The sequence below is a fragment of the Heliangelus exortis genome, chromosome Z (assembly GCF_036169615.1).
Source record: "Heliangelus exortis chromosome Z, bHelExo1.hap1, whole genome shotgun sequence".
NCBI lineage: Eukaryota > Metazoa > Chordata > Aves > Apodiformes > Trochilidae > Heliangelus > Heliangelus exortis.
Window position 1 is genome coordinate 12592795 of NC_092454.1, and position 22060 is coordinate 12614854.

General features: G+C 38.5%; 1 protein-coding gene across 9 annotated transcripts; it reads right to left on the reverse strand.

Moving 5' to 3' along the window:
* Positions 1–361: 361 nt before the first annotated feature.
* Positions 362–14796, reverse strand: AGXT2 (alanine--glyoxylate aminotransferase 2). Of its 9 annotated transcripts, none has more exons than XR_011723149.1 (14): positions 14697–14789; positions 13100–13185; positions 12457–12641; positions 12037–12160; positions 10264–10358; positions 9063–9156; positions 7941–8034; positions 6834–6934; positions 5674–5766; positions 4713–4845; positions 3985–4073; positions 2337–2649; positions 1895–1993; positions 362–623 (listed from the first exon to the last, which is right to left on the reverse strand). XR_011723149.1 is itself a non-coding variant. In XM_071729907.1 (14 exons), exons 1-14 carry the CDS (start codon positions 14749–14751, stop codon positions 516–518), a joined length of 1506 nt encoding a protein of 501 aa, XP_071586008.1. In that variant the 5' UTR covers positions 14752–14789; the 3' UTR covers positions 362–515. The 9 variants fall into 9 exon arrangements, 8 of the variants coding, with proteins under 8 accessions (XP_071586008.1, XP_071586010.1, XP_071586014.1 ...); XM_071729907.1 differs by having other exon boundaries at positions 2337–2486; XM_071729909.1 differs by having other exon boundaries at positions 2337–2486; positions 13100–13770; positions 14697–14780.
* Between the last annotated feature and the right edge of the window lie 7264 nt (positions 14797–22060).

Sequence of the window (22060 nt, forward strand, 5' to 3'; positions counted from 1 at the left end):
GCATGCCAACATTCAGCTGTTGGGGAACTTGTGATACTTCTGTGAAGAATTATTTATGAACTAGCAATAAAGGCTGTGGTACAGAGGCTGAGGGCCCATGCAGAAGAAGGGAATCCATGTCAGGACAGGTACCACCCCCACAGGGAATATGGATGCTATTAAAAGTCCAAACACCATGAACTTCCCCTAAGCAACTTTGGTAATTTTAAGAAAGAGTGACAGCAAATTAACAGTTTTGTTATGACTGTCATAGATGAACTATGTGTCTGAACCAAGTTAACCCAATCAGGGAAATATTTTTATGCTAATGCCATAGAGGTACAGCCAAACCACTGTAGAACACAACAGTATGTTTACAAAGCATCTCAGAAAATATTCTTTATTAAACACTGGGTCTGTCAGACTGCTCTTACTGAACAAGTATTTTTTCTCAGACTGATTTGCTTATCCAGTGTAGATTAGTGCAGCCTGATGGCATCAGGGCCTCTGCATGCACCTCATGTAAGGAAACTTGTCTATTTTGCAGCTCTTTCCATGTGTCTCTGTAATGCAGTATGAAATACTTCCACAGCAAAGTCAACATCCTTCTTAGTTATGCACATAGGAGGTTTAATTCTAAATGTCTGAGAAGAGAGGGAAAAAAAGCAAACTGAAATCCTTAAAACATTACAGAAAGAATACAGTCTCACAGCCCATCTAGTTCAGCACTCACATTCTGCACTCCCTTTCCCCCCCAAAAATCTAAAATATTATAAAAATGAAATTATCATCAAAAATAATATATAGCAGAATAACAAAGTGGGGTCTGAAGCTTCTGATCAATGGACTCTGAAGTGAAGATTTTGACTTGCCTGCATCCAACTCCCCGCTCCACTCTTGAGATAAAGCAGCTGCCTCTGACAGAGACCTGGCGAGGGTAGGTCATGCTTGCACTGGTGTGACTCCAGGCAGGGCTGGTGTCAAACCTTAGCTGAGTTGCTACTAAGAAACTCTAGAGCCACAGCTGCCTTTTAGTGCCCGGCAGCTTTGCCAAGGAGGAAAGTGGCACGTATTGAGAATGTCAGGATTTGTGTAGTGTCAGCTGATTTGCTGTTACAAGCTCTTTTAAAGATTTCTAGGGGAATACATTATGAAAGAATCACTAAACACCAATTTCCAATTAGGGTGAATAGCATGAATGCATGTTTATCAGGATGGTAACTTGTCAGGAATGTAGGTTCCTAAATCCAAATGTTTGATCTATATTATGATGTTTCCAAGAGTATTTAAGTTCCATAGGAAGTTCAAACTTTGTTTAAATTTTTCTGTGGTCAGATCACAGGACTTTATGCAGCAAGAGTGGAATAACAATCTTTCCCACCCAAGCCACAACTGAAGCTAAACTACCAGATAAAAAGACTTCTCATTAGACAGGATCAGATTTTACTCATTCTGAGCTGCAGCCTGTCACCTCTGTTCTTGTTTGTGACTTGTGGAAGAACCAGTGAGGTGACAGATACAGCATCATATTTATTTTAGCCATTGAATCTTTTATTATGTTTTTATTATTACCATACAGGTATATTGTTACCAGCTCTCCAGACTGGAAGAACTAACAAAACTTGTTCTGTACCAATAGTACAGAGCAGTACCAATAGTAGCAAAGACACAACACAGCTGATTATTGCAGATTTCTTCTAATTTATAGTATATTGCTTTTCTAGGGGAGGCTGTCACACTATAGAAAAGACGTAAGCTTGCAAGCTAGTTCAGCATACTTAAACAGAAACAAATAGATCCTGCCCAATTTGCAAATTATGTAAAATTAAATATATAAATAGTCAATAAAATAAAGTTAGCTTGAGAAAAACAGGATGTAGTTCACAAGGACAGAAAATAATCAGAGGTTCAGTACCTGATTGTAGAGCCCTCCTCTTCCTAAAAGAACCCCCATGTCCTTGCAGTCCTCCCAGATCTGATTGATTTCCTCAGCTGGAAGAGGGTGGCGACTGTGCTAAGGGAAATGAACATTAAGCTTCACTTAGATATTCTAAATTAGTTTTATGGAAAACATGTTTCAGTCTCTCCAGTTAATCCCACCATCCTCTCTGGCTGAACATATTAGCTGCATAATCTATCTGCTTTCTGAGATGAGTTTATGTAATCAAGGTACACAAGTCACTTTTTACTCAGAGCTTGTGAAATACTTGAAATTCTGGAATGTTCTGGATCATTTTTAGCCAGAGGAATGTTTTGTCATTTCACTAACTGAAAATCTTCCTATTATTTTACATGAAATAACATATGACCAAACATTCAATAGCACTGTAGGCTGAGGAATAAAGTAAATCACTAACCTTATCTGTCACCATTTCTACTCCAATCATAAGTCCCTTCCCACGGACATCTCCAACAATCTCAAATTTATCCCGTAGTTTAGCCAGCTCCAGTAACATGTATGTTCCCACATCCCTACTGTTTTTTTGTAGACCATCTTCTTCAATAGCCTGGTTTAAATTATATACAAGAACAGTTTTGCAGGAAAAGCTTATGGTTGGTTAATCCCCATTTAGCTTGATGACATGCTACATGTATCCCACTTGCTTGCAGACTATGTTCCATCACTACTAAAATCCTTCTGATTATTTGTCTCTTGCAATCCTCTAAAACCTTCAGAGTACAATGGAACAATTTTTGACGTTGTTGTGTGATTTTTAACATTTTACTTATTTTTATATAAACATATGCCATTAATTCATGCTCACATGTAGTCACAACTGAAAAATACCTCACTAGCAGGATTATTTTCAAAACTTTACCAGAAATATTTATTATTATTTTTCCAGTATCATCAGAAGAATATAATTTTACAAGGCTTATCTATGTGTACTAGACAGCTTTTTAAGAAACAACATTGGTGTTTTAATTACATTCATCAATACAATCCTTTTTAATCACAATATTTTTTTTCATTCTTTGCTCTCCTAAATCAAAGTTCTGACATACAGCCAGCTACCAGCACTGACATGCACAAACTGCTTTGTGACCTTAACATTTTCATTTACATGACAAAAACCAACAAACTAAAAAGCAATTACAGAACTTAAAGTGGGTGGTGTTGTTTTTTTTCTTCCTTTTATTTCAATCCCATTTTAGTCTTTCTGACTCTGACAACATCCTTGGATTTATTTAAGATCCAGGCTTCAAGTTGCTTCAGAGCAAAAGAAACCCAAAACATGGGTACAGACTTTGTAGAGTATTTTTTCCAAATGTTTTTATTGACGTGATCAGTCAGTTTATAAAATAGCTGGAAAAAACCAAAACACTCAGGGAAGTAAGTAGAAACAATGTCTATCATGATGAAGTGAGATTAAAGGAAAAATGGTCTGTACAAGATCAAAACAAATTAAATGGTGACCCATTGCTCACTGACGGATTTTCTGCTTGATAATCAGTGAAAAATGTTGCAAATTCTTCTGTTGTCTTTATTATGAGGATTTTGGTTTTGTTTTTTTCCAAATGAATCCTTAAATATTTTTAACCAGCTGGTCACTAAGGCTTTTTAAACATAAGGTAAAAGCTATGGGCTTAAAACAGTTTTGCCAAGTATTTGTGCCAGAGAGTAAATCTGGTTTAGCTGAGGATCTGCATACTACGAAGAAGCTAGCCAAAGTTCTGAGAAAGTGCTTTCCTACATTTTTACATAAAAAGTAAATAATATAAGGGAGACAAAGATACAGGATTCTGAAAGCATAATTAGAGGACTCCTATTCTTGCTACAGTGGTTTATATTTTGTGATGAAACTAACCAGGAATTACTTTTTTCTTACACATAGAGCACATTCCCCATGTACAAATGATATGAGCCTGTGTTTATGTATTTTATACTGTTATGTAAAAAATGGCCGACATATAATTTTATAGTAAGAATAAATGTAAACATTTTTCATCTTTCACTACAAGACAGAGTGTGGAATATATGAATTTATATAAAGCTCTCCCTACATCAAGAACTGCAGCTCCAACTACGCATGCCAAAGGGCTTCCTCCAAATGTATTAAAGTGAAGGTTTTGAGCCAAGGAATTTGCAATCTCTAAAAGGAAAAAAACAACAGTGATTACTCTTATGTTTACGCTTATGCCTTATGTTTGGTAACAGTATTAACTTATTATTATTTATTTATTTCAAGACTCATTCCACTAGAGACAATGCTATAGGAAGATATCTTTTTTCCCTGCAAGTAGCCTGTGCAAAATATGACTGTTTCCCAAAACTGTAGTGTCTAGCAGATGCTATAAAAAGACTTGTTAAAAAAAGTCCCATTATAACATATGTCCAGTTGTCTTCTTAAATTGACATTTACCAATTCTCTTCACTAGATCCATCCTGTCATTTGTATGCAAACAAGTAGCTAGCTAACATGCTGCCTTACTTTCTCATACTAGGTTGGTGCGTAAAATGGTGAATTCAGTGAGGACGTCTGCGGTCCATTACCATCTCTACCAACAACTCACAATGTCACCCCTGCTTCAATTATACAACTAACCTCATTACAGCACTTGGTAAAACAAGCGAGTAATGTGAATCTAATTAACTTATCAAAGGATGGAGACAAAGATTATTAATAAAGCTCAGATATTTGAAAACAACACATCTCTCCAGTATGTAATTGTTGCATAGTATATTTTGTAATTGCTCTATTTTAATCCTTAGCAGAACAGAACACACATACCTTTTGTTGTAACAACAGCTGCCATTGGAAAGCCATTACCAATTCCTTTTGCCAAAGTAACAATGTCAGGGACTACATCATGTGTTTGAAATCCCCAGAAATGGCTGCCTGTCCGTCCAAATCCTGTCTGCACCTTTCAGGAAAAAAATCCCCAGAAGAGAAATCCCTATCACTTTCTCAAATTTTACAATAGCTTTTTTTTTTTTTTCTTGTCTTTCTGATTTTACAGGTTTGCATTAAACTCTACCTACATCTGGAGTCAACTTACAATAGGATCATTATTCAGATAGCTTTTCATAAAGTAGTATTTATTGTAAGTGGGTTTTTCATTTGCATATGAAAAAGATAACGTCACCATGTCTTAAGCATAGTGGAATGCACAAATAAACTGAATCTTCCGTTTCAAAATGGAGAGAATATGCAATCACTTATCACAGTTGAAAATTGTAGCCCTATTAGTACTGATTTCTACAACTGTGTGACATACTCAGTGAGTGAGGTACTTATCACCAGCACTTTGAAGCATTTGCTACTATTCAAAATAGCTCTAGCTATTCGAATTCTATTTATAAAATGTATTTGCAGAAGTACAGTAATCACCTCACTTCTAGAGCTTATGCATGCCAGCAGCACTCATAAAGTCAACATACTGTGACAATCACAGCTGGCATTAATTAGCTGCGTATTTGTGTAAGTTTACTGCTCCCAAAAGGTAGGGATTGAAGTCTGCTACTAACATTATCTATAAAATCAGAACACCACACATCAGAGTAAAGTAAACAGTAAAAACTGAGAGGCACCTATGCTTGGAGAGATGCAGCTGGGTTAATCTTAAGCTATAAAATGTATAGAATTTCAGTTAGATTATTTTCAGGTTTCCATTCTGTGTTCACTCGGATTCTTTTAAGACAACATTCATGAGCATTCCAAACTCTACAGCTGTTATGTCAAAAAAACTCACTTCATCTGAAATACAAACGCCCCCTCTTTCCTGTACTAGCTGGTAAGCTTCCTTTAAGAAACTTCTTGGGTACTGAACAGCTCCATTAACACCCTGCCAAGACAAAATGGACAGTATCTTTAGGAACACACAAGGAAACAGCGATTCCTGTGACTATCCTACAATAAGAAAAAAATACCAGCAGCCCTGAGCTAATAGCAAGACTGTTGTATTAGTTTCTGGCTTCAGCAGTGAAACTGCTTCCAAAAGTTCCTGCTCAGGTCAGTTGTTCCCATTCCAGAGGGAAGTCTGCTGTCCTGCTGGCTGTGCAAACAAGTGTTTGAGGCCATACTGCAGAATGGATCACTGTAAGACAGAATCAATTAAAGACAAAACTGCCATGCAAGGAGCTTGAAAGCCTACACACTAAAAAACTACATTTGATTACAAAGTTAAGCAGAGAATTCATGTCTCCTCCTTGGTTAATTTGTTATAACACTGTTTACTCAATTTCTTTTCACCTGGACAGTTTTCATTTGAATCAGAAACTCCATTCTGTACCTGGTCTGCAATGACTTCTTAAGACTGACATACATAATGGCTTAGAAGACAGCAAAACCAGAAAACAGATCCAATTTTCTATGTGGTAACAATTCTCAGGTTTTCCCTTCTCTTTAGTGTTCCCAAGATACAGTCTCCATTCTTGCTATTTAAGAACCACATGGATTTCACTTCTGAAACTGATCACCAAGATAATGAATTCTGTGGCTACCACTTTCTGGACACCTGCTAAAACTACAATGCACTATGTGGCTGGGAAAAGGTGGAAGGGAGACCGAGTTAAAGTTTACAGAAATAGAAAAGCAGTATGAAATCTGGAATAAGGTGATAGAAGCTAAACAATAGTATGCTCCATACTTGGTACTGAACTACAAGTGTTTAAGCATAATGCTGCTTCATTTAATTTCAGAAGAAAAATTCTAGCTTCACTGAAATCAATGACAAAAGCTGAAATTAATTTAGGACAGTGCATCTATTCTTTTGAATACTTAAAGTGTTTAAGACACTAAAATTAACAAAAGTCAGCAGAAATCTATGTTTAGGATATAGCTCAGAGTTAACACATTTGAGTGTTTCACACCATTTGTGCTATTACAGTTGAGAAATGGCAAACTACCTACTTGAATTGGTTCAGCAATAAATCCAGCTATTGTCTTCGGCACCGAGGTATTAAGAGTATCTTTGAACTGTTCAATATACTGGTTGTTTGCATGACATACACCTGTTTGCAGAGGTAATAGTTGGATTTTATTTAAAAATCAAAGAAAACTCACCTCAAAGCATGAAATTACACATCTAAGCAACAAGTATTATCTGGCTACATGGCAAGTATCACCCCTCCTGCACACAAAAAAGCTGGTACATTAAAGAAGAAAGTCCCTGATTGTCTTGTAAACCATTTCTACTATTATCATTCCTACTGGAATGACAGTTCCAAAACAGCAAAGACAGACAATAAGATGTTACACATTATACAGGTCAGTAAGATGAAGGCTAGAGAAAGTGCTTGTGAATCACCTACATCAGCAGAAGGAATACACAGCAGTTAATAAACATCAGCATAAGACATAAGGAAACATTAGGTAGAACAGGTATGAGGATTCTGGAGAACCGAGCCACATATCAGTCTGTACAGAAATAAAGAACAGAGCAATTAGTAGAGCTAATGTTCCCATTCACCAGAAAGGACAAAACTAAAAGCAAAATATTCTTTTATTTATACACATGAATTAAAACACTAAAGCAGGCCTGGAAGCAGTGAAAAAAAAATACTGCAAACAGGAGAACAGTAGTGCAGCTTTCACACTGTGCTCCATACAGAATGTTTTGCCTTGTGTATGACTGACTTCAGGTTGCCCTTACTATTTATATTATTCCTAAATGAAAGCTGGAGATGCATCAGAACTTCAGAAACAGCAGAAAACATCAGTCAACATTTTTGTTCTTCCAGATGTGCTAAATGAGTTCCACAGCTTCCAGAGTTGACTACAACAGATGCTGGAAACAAAGGCTGGGAATTTAAGAAGGAATTTGAGATAAGGAGATGTCAGCTACCCAAAATTTTTCTCAGTGAGGAATGCATGAGGTTCTCTGCAATAGTATCTTTGGTTGCCCTTGCAAATCCTAACCAGAGGTCTACCTTCCTTGAGGAGACAAATATAATCTATTTCCATAGTCCTTTAGTATTCTCTAAACTAAAAGCCAAATACTTTTCATCATTGACTAACCTTTTGAACAGCTGCATTTTCGAAGAGTCTGCACTGGAGAATCTCTACAATGCCTGCCTCCCCATGGACCACGAAAAACATCTGGTAACATTGTCTGTCAAGCATAAGAGAAACAGCTACAGATTTGATGACACCTTTCTAAGAGAAAGGGATAACTAATGACAAATACTATAAAAAGTTTTTTAAGAGGTGAAGGGCATACCTAGTTCAAGAAATTTGTCTGAAAAACATCTGCAGCACAACACCAATAATACCAAACTTCCTTCTCAAGAAATGGTAATAGAAAGTCAGATGTTTTTGAAAAAACAAGTTTAGACTATTCCAGCAATAGTTAATCAAAGAACCAAACAAAGGAAATGGTAATTAAGCTAGTCTGCAGTTTTGGTTATCTAAGAGCAATAGCAACATCAGAGTTGTAGGTACTATTTCAATAATCCAAAGCATGACAAAAACCTGCAAAATACAAGGGAAAATTGGAAACTCCATCCTTCTCATTCTGACTGCTGACAAAACACTGTGTGACTGCAGGCAGTAAATACTGAGGCAATGGAGACTCCCTACAGCCAGTGGTGTGGCTGAGCTGTCACCAGTGCAGATCGGAGCAGCCAATGACAACTTCTAGTAGGCAGTCATTCCCTTCTGCTCAGTGGCAGAAGTGCCTACTTAACCTATTGCCATTTAACCCTTTAGCTCCAAGGGATATCCTTAACACGTATGTCTCCTTCTTGCTGAGGGATATCACAAGTTGTTTTTTCATTCCAAGGATGTATTTGAGACAATCTGAAAGCAGCTTTGCCAAAACAGGCCTGAGAAAAGATCTGAGCACTGTTATTTTAGACCTTGAACAGATTTCCATGCAAGCAGCAACCATGTCTAAAGCACTGCAAATGATAACCACTCACGTTAAGGCTGTCCCAACTCCACATAAGCACAATTAACAACACAGGGAAGGGCAGGGGACTCTGTCTCTTACAGTGCTTTCACAGATGGAACAGCTCCACTGCTGTTTGTACAGTAAGTGACCACAAAGCTCTCTGAAGATAGAAAACACACTAATTGCTGAAATATGCAAATAAACTCTTAGCTATCAGATTATTTTAAAAAATACAAAAAAAACCTCACTGTTGAACAGCCAAAGCCATTGGCAACACCATGCTTATAAGGACCAATAGATGTTAATCCCAGCGTGTACGGGCTGCCTCCATGGTAAGATCCTCTGTGCAAACAAACAAAGCACATCAACATCATTCATTTCTAAGAGATTGTAGCAACATTAGTTTTGACAGCATATGCTTCTGAGCTACAAATTACCAGGGGAAATGTGCACTGTTATACTCAAAACTATAAGATTCCTACTGCCATTTCTTGCTCTGGTTTTGGAAGATCCACAATTGCCCATTGATTTCTTGAAATTTCAAATGTTAAAATTGTCAGGTAATATTTGCAACAAGAAGAGAATAGTAGCTGGAACCAACAGCAATTCAGGCAGTGCCTCATAAAGTTCCATTCTATCATCTGAACCCTTCAGAGCAAACATCTCATTCTTCAAACATCTTCAAATCTTGAGATCTGCTGCTCTCCCCAACAGATGCTGCCAGTTTTATACACACACAAAAAAAGTTCATTGATGAGAATATGTAAGCAGGGTGCATACCCAGTGTTCTTCGGAACAGAATTAACATAAAAATATAGCTCTTCAAAGTAAGGCTTTTTACTCTAATATTTGAGGCCACCTGGGATGCACAGTAGAGAGTAATTGCTTATACTGGTGTTTACATAGGAATGGCACCTGCAGTACCTCTGTCGCTGAGCCAGGAGAGCTGTTGGTGAACCTGTACAGTGAACTATGGTTCAGAGATCTGTCAGAAAAATAAGGTATCAAAAACAAATAAAAGAATTAACTTTCAGCCAGAGCAGTTCTGTGCTGTGGTCCTCTGCACTGCTGTTCCAGAGGTATCTTAATACCTCCATAAAGAGGGGCACTGCAGGGGTGGAATGTATGAAGAAAGCCGCAATTGCTGACGCTTGCTGTGCCCTAAATGAAAATCCAGCAAAGTGCACAGAGAACTAGACCCTTGAACAGAGACTAGACCCTTGTTTAAGTAACAAAAGCAAAACCTGCAGATTGTGCTTAGTATGCCAAGTAGTCCTAATACACTGTATCAAATCTTCAAGTCCATTTTACTCTTTTTTGTCAAATAAAATAATTTCATAGCATTCTCAACAGATCTGAGGTTAATGGGTTCGCTATTATTTCTTGGCTTAGGCATATAGAGACTGATCACACACACAAATGAGCTTTGTAGAGGTCTATCACCATTACCTGAAAGAGATGATGTCGAAATTATGAGTATGCAGCCTTGCCATGAACATAGCCAGATCGTTGGCTTCTGACCCACTGTTGGTTAAATAGATCACCTACAGGAGAAAGCAGAGGATCAGTACAGTGCACAACCACAACCTTCTCATTCAACATCAGGCCATGTCACTCAGTAAGATCATAAGCTATTAACTACCACTACAACAAGATGACTTCTCTGTCATAAACTTAGTGTTGTCTGTAGCCTACAGTCAAGAACCACCAACAAGCTGATCTGCTCAGCATGAGTAGAGAAAGATCTTCAAGAGCTGGAATCTTCCTCTTTTCCCAAGATGCAATGGTGATTTAAAGAAAAAAGTATCTGGGCCAGACTGAGCATGACAGACTGAACAGAAATAACCTTCTCACAGGTAAAAAGCACTACAGGGTGTCCTTGTTAGGTGTGTTAGTTAGTGGCAGTAACAAACGCAGACACAACCATGGAACAGAAGAGCTAAGCAGAGCTTGCTTTTTAGGAGCAAATAAGGATTCAAGACATATCCTGAATACTTATTCAGCTGAAAACAGCTCAAATTCTAGTGCTGCCATTTTTGAAGCTAATGTTCAGAACTGACTGAGATTCTCCACTACTTAAACTATGCAGATGCTTTAATATCTTTTTTTTTTACTCTTAATTTTTAAGATTATGATAGCATCACACTCTTCTGCTATCCCAGTTTCAGTTTACTTCATCTGAAACAAAACCATTATTTTCTTACCGCTTCTGAGAATACAAAATGGGATATTTATATGGCTTATTTATTTAAATGCCAATAAAGATTATTACACAAAGTAGTGTCAAGTACTTTTCACTGTGAATTTTCCTGAGATCAAGCAAATTAAGGCTGGCAACATGTAAGAACAGTTAACAACTTCTTAACTACTTCAGTAATTTTCAAGCTGGCAACTCTTCACAGTGACAAATGGAGGGAGAAAACAAATTTGTACCATAAATAGTGTGGCCAGCAGGATTAGGGTAGTGATGGTTCCCCTGTACCTGGCACTGTTAAGGTCACACCTCAAATCCTGTGTTCAGTTTGGGGCCCCTCTCTACAAGACAGATATTGACATTCTGGAGAGAGTCCAGAGAAGGGCAAAGAAGGAAGCTGGTGTAGGGTCTGGAGAAAAAGTCTTTCAAGGAACTGCTGTGGGAAGTGGGGTAACTCAGTCTGGAGAAAAGTAGGTTGTGGGGAGAATTTCTTGCTCTCTACAGCTACCTAAAAGGAGGCTGGAGCCAGGTGCGAGTAAGTCTCTTCTCCCTAGTAACAAGCAACAGGACAAGAGGAAATGGACTCAAGCTGTGCCAGGGGAGGTTTAGATTAGATATTAAAAGAAACTTCAGTAGAACAGGCTGCCCAGGGAGTAGGCTGAATCACCACCCTTGGAGGTCTTTAAAAGACATGTAGACATGGTGCTTAGGAACATTGTTTAAGCACTGGACTTGGCAGAGTTAGATTAATGATCGGTAGGATTATGTTATGGATGGACTTGATGATCTTGAAGGGCTTTTCCAACCAGAATAATTCTGAGACTATGAAACAGAACAGATGCTCAGGATATTACACTTTTCTGCATCTGTGCCATCATGCTTTCTTTATCTGATAGGCTGTGGTCCCCATATAGATTTTCTCTCTACAAATATTGTGGGTCTCATTTATTTAACTACTTTTTAAATAAGTATTTCTTAAAAATAGACACTCCCTTCACCATACCCCACTCCTGCCAGAAGCAAAATACCTTAAGTGGATCTGGAAAAAGAGAAGCTAATTTTTCAGCATACTCGTGGATTGATGGGTGCATGTAGATATTAGTGGTATGCCACAGGCGAGCAAGCTGTTTCTGGGTAGCCACAGTTACCTTTCTGCATGTAGCACAAGAAGAGATAAAGAGATTCAAGTCAACACACATGTGCACACATATGTGCCCACAACTACCTGTTAATATTTCTGAAAAAGCAGGCACTGTGCCATTTGCCAGATGGCTGAACAAGTAGACAGAGTTAATGATTTCTTAAAAATGTAATGGAAATGGATTTTAATATAAGTGATACATGACAACTGAGTAAATAATATTCTAGTTTTAGGCTCAAAGATTAATGAAAAGATTAATTGGTATCTCCTCCTGTATTTTACAACATAAATCAAATAACATACTTACGGGTGACAGTGACCAACACTGACAGTGACAATTCCAGCAAAGAGATCAAGGTATCTTCGTCCTTCATAATCAAACAGCCACTGCATATGTCCTTGATGCAGTAACAATGGCTTCTTATAGTACATTCGGAGAGAAGGCGAAATATTTTGTTCACGAATCTTCTGAATACGTTCATATGGATAGGACTGAGGGGAATAAAAATGTCAGTACCTACTTATGCTTTCTAAAGATGCAGGCCAATGAAACTGTAATAGACTGCATAGACTACACAGCTGTCTACAGTGGCTGTTCACATCACTGAGATTTTAATAAATTCCGGCACATGTTGGGTTCTACACACTGCTGAAACTCAGTTTTTGAAATAAGACTGCTGTTCTGCACCTACTTCTTACTTAATTTTTTTCCAAATCAACAATTTGGCCATAAAACTTATACTGTTGTACTGTTACATGGGTACATCTACAGTTTACATCTTAGCTGAAACTGTTTTGAGGTGTTTTTTACCGAACGACCAAATGTAACAAAAGTTTTATCCCAAACAATCGAATGTTGTACTAGTATTTAATTCACTATTTATAGCTGATGAGCCTATCACTCTAGTAATGCAGTATCACTTAAATTCAGTGTAGTATGTATGACTTACTTTGTATTTTTCAGGTACAAAATCACATGGAGGCATTTTTGGGTGTGTAGAGACAGTGCTTTTCCATTGCTGCTGCCTAAAGACAACTACAAAATAGTAAGAGAACTATCACACACCTCTCAAACTGCACATCTGGAAAAGCTGGTCAGTAAGCTTGCTTACAGAACAAACAGGATATGGTCAAAGTAAAGGTCTGGTCTTTTTTTTGTCTGATTTTCTTGTGTGAACAAACCAGCTAACATCTTTGTAAAGGCAAAATATATGTCACTAATGACCCCCTCAAAACTCTACATTTGTAACTGCTCAGCTTCCAGTTCCACATGGACTTTCATTTTCTAAAAACCAAAAAAAAAACCAACACCAAACCAAACCAAAACGAACTAGAAAAGCCAAAAAAAAAACCAAACCCACAACTTACCAAAGGAAAAAAAAAAAAATTCTAATACAAATTCTTATCTGAAACAGTAGGAGCATGAACATGCACATTCCTTAAGGGCATGAGCCAGGAGTGCAGGACGACTGCAGCACAGGCAGTGCTCTCAGGGTCCAGGGTTTGGTCCCAGCAGACCTGAACCAAGCGGTCAAAGCAGTGTTCACAGAGCGTGCCCCATTCAGTGGAGGAATCAGGTCCAGGGTCCACTCAGTGAGCCCAGAGGCAGCAGGAGATGGGGCTGGAGACAAAGGCTACAGCATAGGTCCAAAGTCTGTCCAGGAGATAGAGTCAGAGTCTGGACTGGTGGCAAGGCTATTGCCCTGGGCACAGACTGAAGGCTCAGTGCTGAGCTGGAACAGGGCTCCGGGGCAGTAGGCAGAGGCCCCAGCTGAGGCTTCTCAGGGCCTTGACAATTCCTGTTGACATCTTTCTTTTCATTACAAAACCATCAAACCATTTCACTGTCCTGCCTTTCTTTTAATTAGAAACGTAGTCAGGCAGGTATCAGAAAAAGTTGTCATTTAAATACGTTCTCTTTCTGCACCTGCTGAGAACCACACATTTATTTTTAAAGGTTTTAAACGATTTCTAAGCCACAGTAAAATGCAAACGAATGAAGAATAAAGTTTTCTTGAATAGATGACATACACTGCCACTTCCTCTACAACCACTCACGGCGCTAACGAATTAATCAACTGAAATGGAAACCTGAAGTCTTTCCTTTGGACCTTTTGGCATCGACAGCTACACCGAGAGCGTCCCCCTCCCTCCCCAGTCAACCCCCGGGCACCCACCCCCCGGGCACCCACCCCCCGGGCACCCACCCCCCGGGCACCCACCCCCCGGGCACCCACCCCCCGGGCACCCACCCCCCGGGCACCCACGCTGTTTCTGCTGCTGCTGCAGCCAAGACCCCCAATGGCAGCGACATTTTTTTTAATCTCACTGCTCGCCAGGCCACCGACCCCGTCCCACCCACTCCTGCGGGGGCTGTGGGCTCCGCACACCACAGCTGCTCCGGCAGACCCCGGCGGGGCGAACATGGAGCCGCGGAAAAAACCTCATGGGCCCGCGCACCAGCCCGCGTTGTCCGCAGGGCTCGGATGGCGCTTCCACCGGGCTCCGGCACAGTCCAACTCCGTCTTTACCGTGTCGGTCCCTCACCTCTGCCGAACCGGCGGACGTAGCCCCAGGGCAGGGGTCCCAGACCCCCAGACATCTCGTTCGCTACGGAAGCTATGGGAGGTGGGCGCCCGCCCCGCCCCCGCCCCGCCCCCGCCCCGCCCCTCTCAAGCTTTACTTTTGTTAATTTTAAACCCGTTTTTCAGTGATCAAGATAATTTTCATCAGCACAAAGATCCATAAAGAAGCACGTGTATAAATGTTGTGGCATAAGCCACCTGTGTTAACTGGTTGTTTGGTGCATGAAAACTGGGCAAAACACATCTTCCAGGTGCAGAATGGTGGGAGCCTCTGCTGGGTTATCTGGCTTTTCCTTTTGGCTTCTATACATTCAATACTGGCATTGGTCTATTTCATGAAGAAAGATAGAATTTGTGAATTTTGCACAAGAACTTTTATTAAGTTGAAATGTGAACACTATTGCAATGATTTTACAATGACAAAAGATTGAAAACTCCATCAGAAAGCTACAGACTTCATAACAATATTGATCTTACAACTGAAATAGCTAGCATTTTACTAAAGCCAGAATCCTCAATATTAAGAAATTAAAAAATACATTTTAAAGCATTTTCCTTCAGATACACTTAGAAACAATGAAGAATTCCTGAGCAACTATTTTGATACTGGTATTCTCCAACCACTCTTCATATGGAGTGCATACTCCATATGAAATGCACTTTCTGTGACTCCTTAAATTTTGGAAACTTACAAAACACTTTTATCTAGTTCATAGGAAAATTGTTTGAAGTCATTCTGCTGCTACAGTAATGACAAAGCAATAACTAGGATATTCCAGATTGCATAATATTCTGAACCTATAATGGAAAAAAAAGCGCCTAACTTGTATTTCAGGGCTAGCAATGAAATAGAAATGGCGTAAGTTTGGTTTCAATATGGGGTCATCTTATTCTCTGCTGGCAAGTGTAGCGTTTATTCTGCACATTATTCAGAACATGTGATTTAATTTACATATGTTTGTGAGACCTGCTGGCACAACTACAGGCAAGGAGCCTCCAGAAACTTTTACCTGCACCTAAAGCAGCCCAGGAACACTTTCTGAGTATATCTGAGCAGTAGCTTCCTCTTCCTTTTGGAATGAAGGACACAAGGTTGAGAATTAAGAGTAGTGAATGGCATTGTGCATATTAAAAAATACGATTTGACATCAATATATTTCTACATGTATAAAAACCTGCCTCTTTTTAGACATATGTAATTTTCTGTTCTACTAAAGAAACATTTTCTACAAGTGACTTCTACAAAGATTTTCAGCATCCTATTAAAATTTTACTTAGTGCTACTTTCTAAAACTAACAATGGCAGTCTTTGTAGGAACCAAAGTGAAATATTTTTTTACTGATGTCAAAATGAGGTGAAGGTACTCAACAGCTCACACACAAAAAAACCCACAAAAAAACCCCAAAGCCCCACAAAAAAGCAGAAGCAGCATTGACCAAAACAAAATTCAAATAAAGACAATGTCCAAGACAAGCAGCATCACAAAGTAGGACAGGATGTTAGATCTTCCAAAGATTAAAGAAGATGATGTGAAAATCATACTTCCATGCATCACTTCTCTACACACCAACTGGGTGTTGTAGAGCATACACCCAACTTCTAGCACATCAGTGCTGCAAAAGGTCACATAACATAATTCAGGTATTTTTTTCAGTGACCTTTAGCAGATATAATAGTTTCTCTAAAAACTTATCTTAAGTGAGAGATCTTTTTGCAGCCTGACTTGGCAACTTGCCAGATTTATCCAGGTACAGAGACTATCTGATTAAGGAAAGTGTTAATAGATAAATTGACACAAATACATTGACACAGGTACAAACTACACAATGCCCAGAAGTGCCAAGAGATGGTTTACTAGTATCCCCAGAGTAATTTTTTCTCTTGGAGTTTCTGGGTCATTACATTATCTTTAATAAATAAAAAATAGAAGAATGCTTAGGAATGGTAGGCGTATGTGTAAGACAGTGTAGCCCACCTCATCTGTAGATCTGTCTGAAAAAAAGAAGGTTGCTTTTAAAAACAGTGTGGTACACGTTATTTGTCCTTTCCTTAGGAATACAGGAAATGCAACACCAGATCCAATGAGAGGTAGCTCTTCAAGTATTCTGATTGCTCGTGGCCAGTGTCAGATATGTGGAAGAAAATCCTGTACCTGACAGAAAGTGAATGACCACTTCTCATATATTCAGCATTTTCTGCTCATACATAATAGCTGATCCAAAGCCAAATTCAGCATTTTGCCAACTGTTCAGCATTTAATAAGGCTTCATACTTTTGTGTACTATGCCAGGTAGCTGTTCATATTCCTGCTTTTGGTATCAGTGTTCTTTTCCCTTTTCCCCTCACAAACTCATTTATCGCTTTTCTCAGTTATACTGGTTCTCATTTTTTTCATTTCTGCTCTTACATTTAATTCCTTTGCTTCCATTTTCTGTTCCCCACTCCCTCTCTCCTTAGCTGCAGTCAGAATGCATGCTTACCTCACCTGATTTCTCTAATTATCAACCTATATCCTATAGTGATTATCCTTGTCTGTTTTGCCACGTGCAGCAACTGTGTCACTTTTTCCATTATTAAGCTCTTTTTCTCTCCTTATGTATTATGTGGTTTTATATTACACTTATCTTTAATCTCCTGCTTGACATAGAGAGGAAATATTATGAAATTCCTCTATTTGTTTCCAAATGGTTTTCTAGATAGGGCCACAAGACTGTTCCAGGTAATGTAATTCAGTCCATCTTTCCACACCCAGAGGAACTGGAATCTGAAATTATCATGAGGGGCTGACAAGGTTTAGAACAGAGATAGGCTCCATTTTTGCTCATTTAGGGACAGAGTTAGAAGATTTACTTCTCAGGAACTCAGCTGAAAACAGGTCTTTCTAAATAGCAAGCTAAAAAAAGTTTAAAAGCTTAGTTCCTTTGCTGAGCACCTCTGACCACTCAGCTCATTCTGTGCAGAAAAGGGAGTTATGCTTTAGTGCAATGCTGGTTAGTGTGGCTTCCCCTACAACATAGGAATTTCTCTGTTATTTTTTCATATTAAAAATATTTCAATTTGCTACATATCTCAAATAGCCCATCCTAGTGCTAGCAGTGCAACACAAGTGGTGGTTTCATGACAAGTTTTAGTTAGCAAAAATAATTTGAAAATTATATATAGGATTTTTTTAATCTTAAGTGATTCACAACTTGGCACACAAAGTAAAATGCTTCTATCTGCCTTTTAAAAGGGAATTAAAAAATATGATCTGAGGTAGTAGTTTTTTTGAGAATATGATGCCTCATTAAACTTAATTTCATTTGTCTTTATGGCTTTGTAGAGGATTGTAGTATCTACCAATTAGCTTAGGTGACTCTGGTTTCCTTGCGCAAGACCTTCAAAATGTTTACAGTTAATGAAAGTTATGAAAGACATTACAGGCTTCATGAAGTGAACCCACACACACACAATACCCTAGAGATCACAAACAAATTCTGATTATTCACTTTGAACCTGCTGTTACTACACTTTAGATACTTAAATGACACTTAAAGCAACTGCGTATTTTCAGCCATCTAAGCATAGATACATAAACAGATATACCACAGAAATCACTGTTTTAACATAAATCATTGTGAAATACTGGTTATACAGTTTGTTCCATAAACACATATATCCCCTTACAAGTATTGTATAACATCAGTTAACTGCATTTTTATTAGATAATGTTTCTAGTTACATGGTATCATCAATACCATTCTTCAAGTCTGCATTTTTTGTGACAATGAGTTTTAGGAGCACACGTCCACTTTAATAACTGGTATTTCTTTAAAAGTCATGAATATTACACTGAAATCATAAAATCATGCATCAAATTTTTCTTTGTTGAAGAAAAAAGTCTAATTAGAAAATTAGAGTAATATTTGTCAATACTGAGAAAAATACGTTAACAAAATTAGTCAGAGTCCAAAGTAAAGGTAATTATTTAAAAATACATAAACAATTTTATGAATTGTATAAAATGAATAGCTTCTGAGAGTGTTTATGCTTTCTTTTAGGGCTTTTATACTATCAAAAAGTAATTCACGGTTTTAGTGACACATGCACAGATCTGACATTCAACTTTTTAAAATAATTATTCCAAGTGAGAAATTTCACTAATGGTGTAAGAGCCAAAGGGCTAATCCTCTTCCTAGGGTAAGGACTGTTACATGCTTCATCCCTCTGTATATCACAGGACATCTCGAGAGCCTGTTATTTCCTGCTGGAGTGTCATAATTTTACAATTGACTGTCCACAACTACTGCTAAATCTAATTTATTTCCTAATAAAAGCAGCTCCTGAAAAAGCTGCAAGAGAAATCCTGCTACAAGAAGAAAGAATGAAGTTTGAAAATCCAAATACCCACATACTTAGCTGAAGATTATTTTGATTTTACAGAACACCATTTTGTTCTCTTCTGAGTGTCCTTTTAGATTTTAAAGGCCTCTTTCAGAAGGTGTTGCTCCCAACTTGAGAGTAACAAGCTGATTTGGAATATAAATCAAATCCAAGGGAAAAATAATCACCCTGTACATTTGTTCAGCCGAAAGAATGAAATATGCTTATGAAAATTGTTTTCAAATTGCATTGTCTAGCAAATCCCTCAAAAAGCTTCAGAGCAACAAGCACTTTTGGCTGAATTTCCCTTTTTACAGAAAGCCACCATGATTTGGAATTATGAAACATTCATCATCAAGCCTGGGAGAGAACCTATGCCTCACAATGTGATTTAGGCTGTTTTGCAGCTTCAGTACCAATTCATGGCAAAGCATCCAAACTCTTCGACTCTTTTCTCTTTGTGGATTACTGGAGGTACACAGATAGGTACCTACAGTTAGACATACACATAAAATCAGCAAACAGTTGTGCCTGTTTGCCTCTGGTCCAAAGTAACTGATGTGACAGCCACATCCTGTTAACACCTTATCCAATACCTTCTTTGGTGTGCAACATCTGTGTAGCCACCTGTTTTGTGCCCTAAGAAATCCTCTGCATAGGGAAAATCTTTATGCTGTGGCTTGATAAAATTCGATAGCCTCTCTGATTCCCCATATGCATTCCAGAAGGCCTATAGCAGCATCTCTTTAAGAACATCATTAGGAATAGAAAACAATGGCTTGGCTCAAGTACAGCTCTCCATGTACAGAAATAGAATGTGTCTGATCCAGATGAGTTCTGTCAGAGTCAGTCAGAAAACTGAAGTGTAAATAAAGCACTGTTTGAAAGTGTATTATCAGCTGACATACCTGCACACACACAAGTTGCTGTCTTGCAAAACTTCCCAGTTTTGACTAATAAGTTGATAGTGTCTTTGCAGAACTTCTAGCACTGCTAGAGAATTTGTAAATTATACTAAAATGCTACAGTAAAATTGTTCCGTTAACTATAACTGGTCAAAATTTTATGTTTCGCTGCTATTTGGAGAAGCCACTTTGTGTTTTTAAGTGTTAAATAAGTGGCTAAGTTAAGAATTTAAGATACCATCCTGCACATTAAGCAGAGTACCCGGACTGCTCTGATCAACCTCTGGAAGTGGGCATTACAGTGTCTGTGTAGAGGACACAGACTCTAAATTTGATGCCTAAAGCAAAGGTTACAGTATACACTAAGAAAGATACATTTACAGACACAGATAATTAGTTAAATTCTTAAGTACTGCCAGCAGAAGGGCTAAATAGCTTAACTGATCTTTACTTGAGCACTTCCATGGCAAGAAGGTAAAGAAAATGAGAATTTGATTTACCAAATCAGATGTGACCTCCTGGGACCTTCAGAATCTGAAAGTCTCTTGGCTGGCTCTGCAGCAGGTTCCTGATAGTGCAGGAGGGGTGGCTTAAAAGTCAGGAAAAGGTAGAGAAATTTAGAGCTACTTAGAAGAGAGCTCACCTATAGTAAATACACTTTCCTTTACACATACAATAAAACTGTCCTGCCAGCAGGACTAGGGAAGTGCTTGTTTCCCTGTAGTTGCTGCTGGTGAGGCCATACCTCACATCCTGTGCTCAGTTTTGGGCCCATCACCCATTGAGGGGCTGGAGCAGGTCTGCAGCAAAACTGGTGAACGGTCTGGAGCACAAGTCTTAAGACCAGTGGCTGAAGGAATTGGGATTGTTTAATCTCAAGAAGTGGAGGCTGAGAGGAGAACTTACTGCTCTCTACAACTGCCTGGAAGCACATTGTAGTGAGGTGGGAATCTTCTGCCATGTAACTGGCGATAGGACAAGAGGAAATGGACTCAAGTTGAACCAGGGGTGGTTTAAATTGGATGTTAGAAAAAATTTCTTCACTAAAAAAGTGGTCATGCATTGGAACAGACTGCCCAGGGAAGTCGTGGAGCCACTGTCCCTTTAGGCATTCAAAAAACTTGTGAACATAGCACTTGAGGATGTGGTTTAGTTGGTTGGTGGTGCTGAGCTGATGGTTGGACTTGATGATCTTAGGGGCTTTTCCAACCTTAATGATCCTATGATTCTCTGATTCAGTTACATGGGATATGAGGAATCCTCACTGCTCTCACTGCTGTTGCTGGGACAGGAGGAAACGTCCTCAATTTGCACCAGTGGAAGATTAGACGAGATATTAGGAAAAATTTCTTCACTGAAAGAACAGTTTACCCAGGGAAATGATTGGGTGACCATCCCTGAAGGTAATTAGAAAACATCTAGGTGTGGTTCTTGGGGACATGGTTTAGGGGTGAACTTGGCAGTGTGCTAGGTTAACAGTTGGACTTGATGATCTTAAAATCTTTTCCAGCCTCAGCAATTCTATGACATCTGTCCAGCCCAAGTACACAGACTCCTTTCCTCATTACCACCAGTATTTCAGCAGAGCTCTGACTCAGACTTTGTGCCTCATATCTCTGACTTTGGAGGCTGGACTCCAAAATTAATGTTGATAATTTCATTATGAAAAACCTGACTTCAAACTTTCCTTCCAGGCTCAAAGGAAAGTCCAATGTCTATTGATGCAGGGGAACATTCCATTCATGATTGGCATAAGAGTAAAAATTCAGTGGGAAATAAACTTTGCTCTCAAAACCTAGATTGTATTTTAATTTTACAACTACTGGTGATAAAAACTTTTTTGAGATAAATAAGTTACTATTCAAATAGTAATACATTAGAAATATATTAGAAATACAGTTTTAAAATTCCTTTATTTATTACTTCTTAATTTATATAAAGTTTAATTTTATGCTTTTTGTAGAAATGGTAGCTTTACTTGCTTCTGCTTTCTCAGCAGAAGGAAACAGAAAAGTTCCTAAGTATCTAAATAATAGTGGGAAATTTAAAAATATTTTA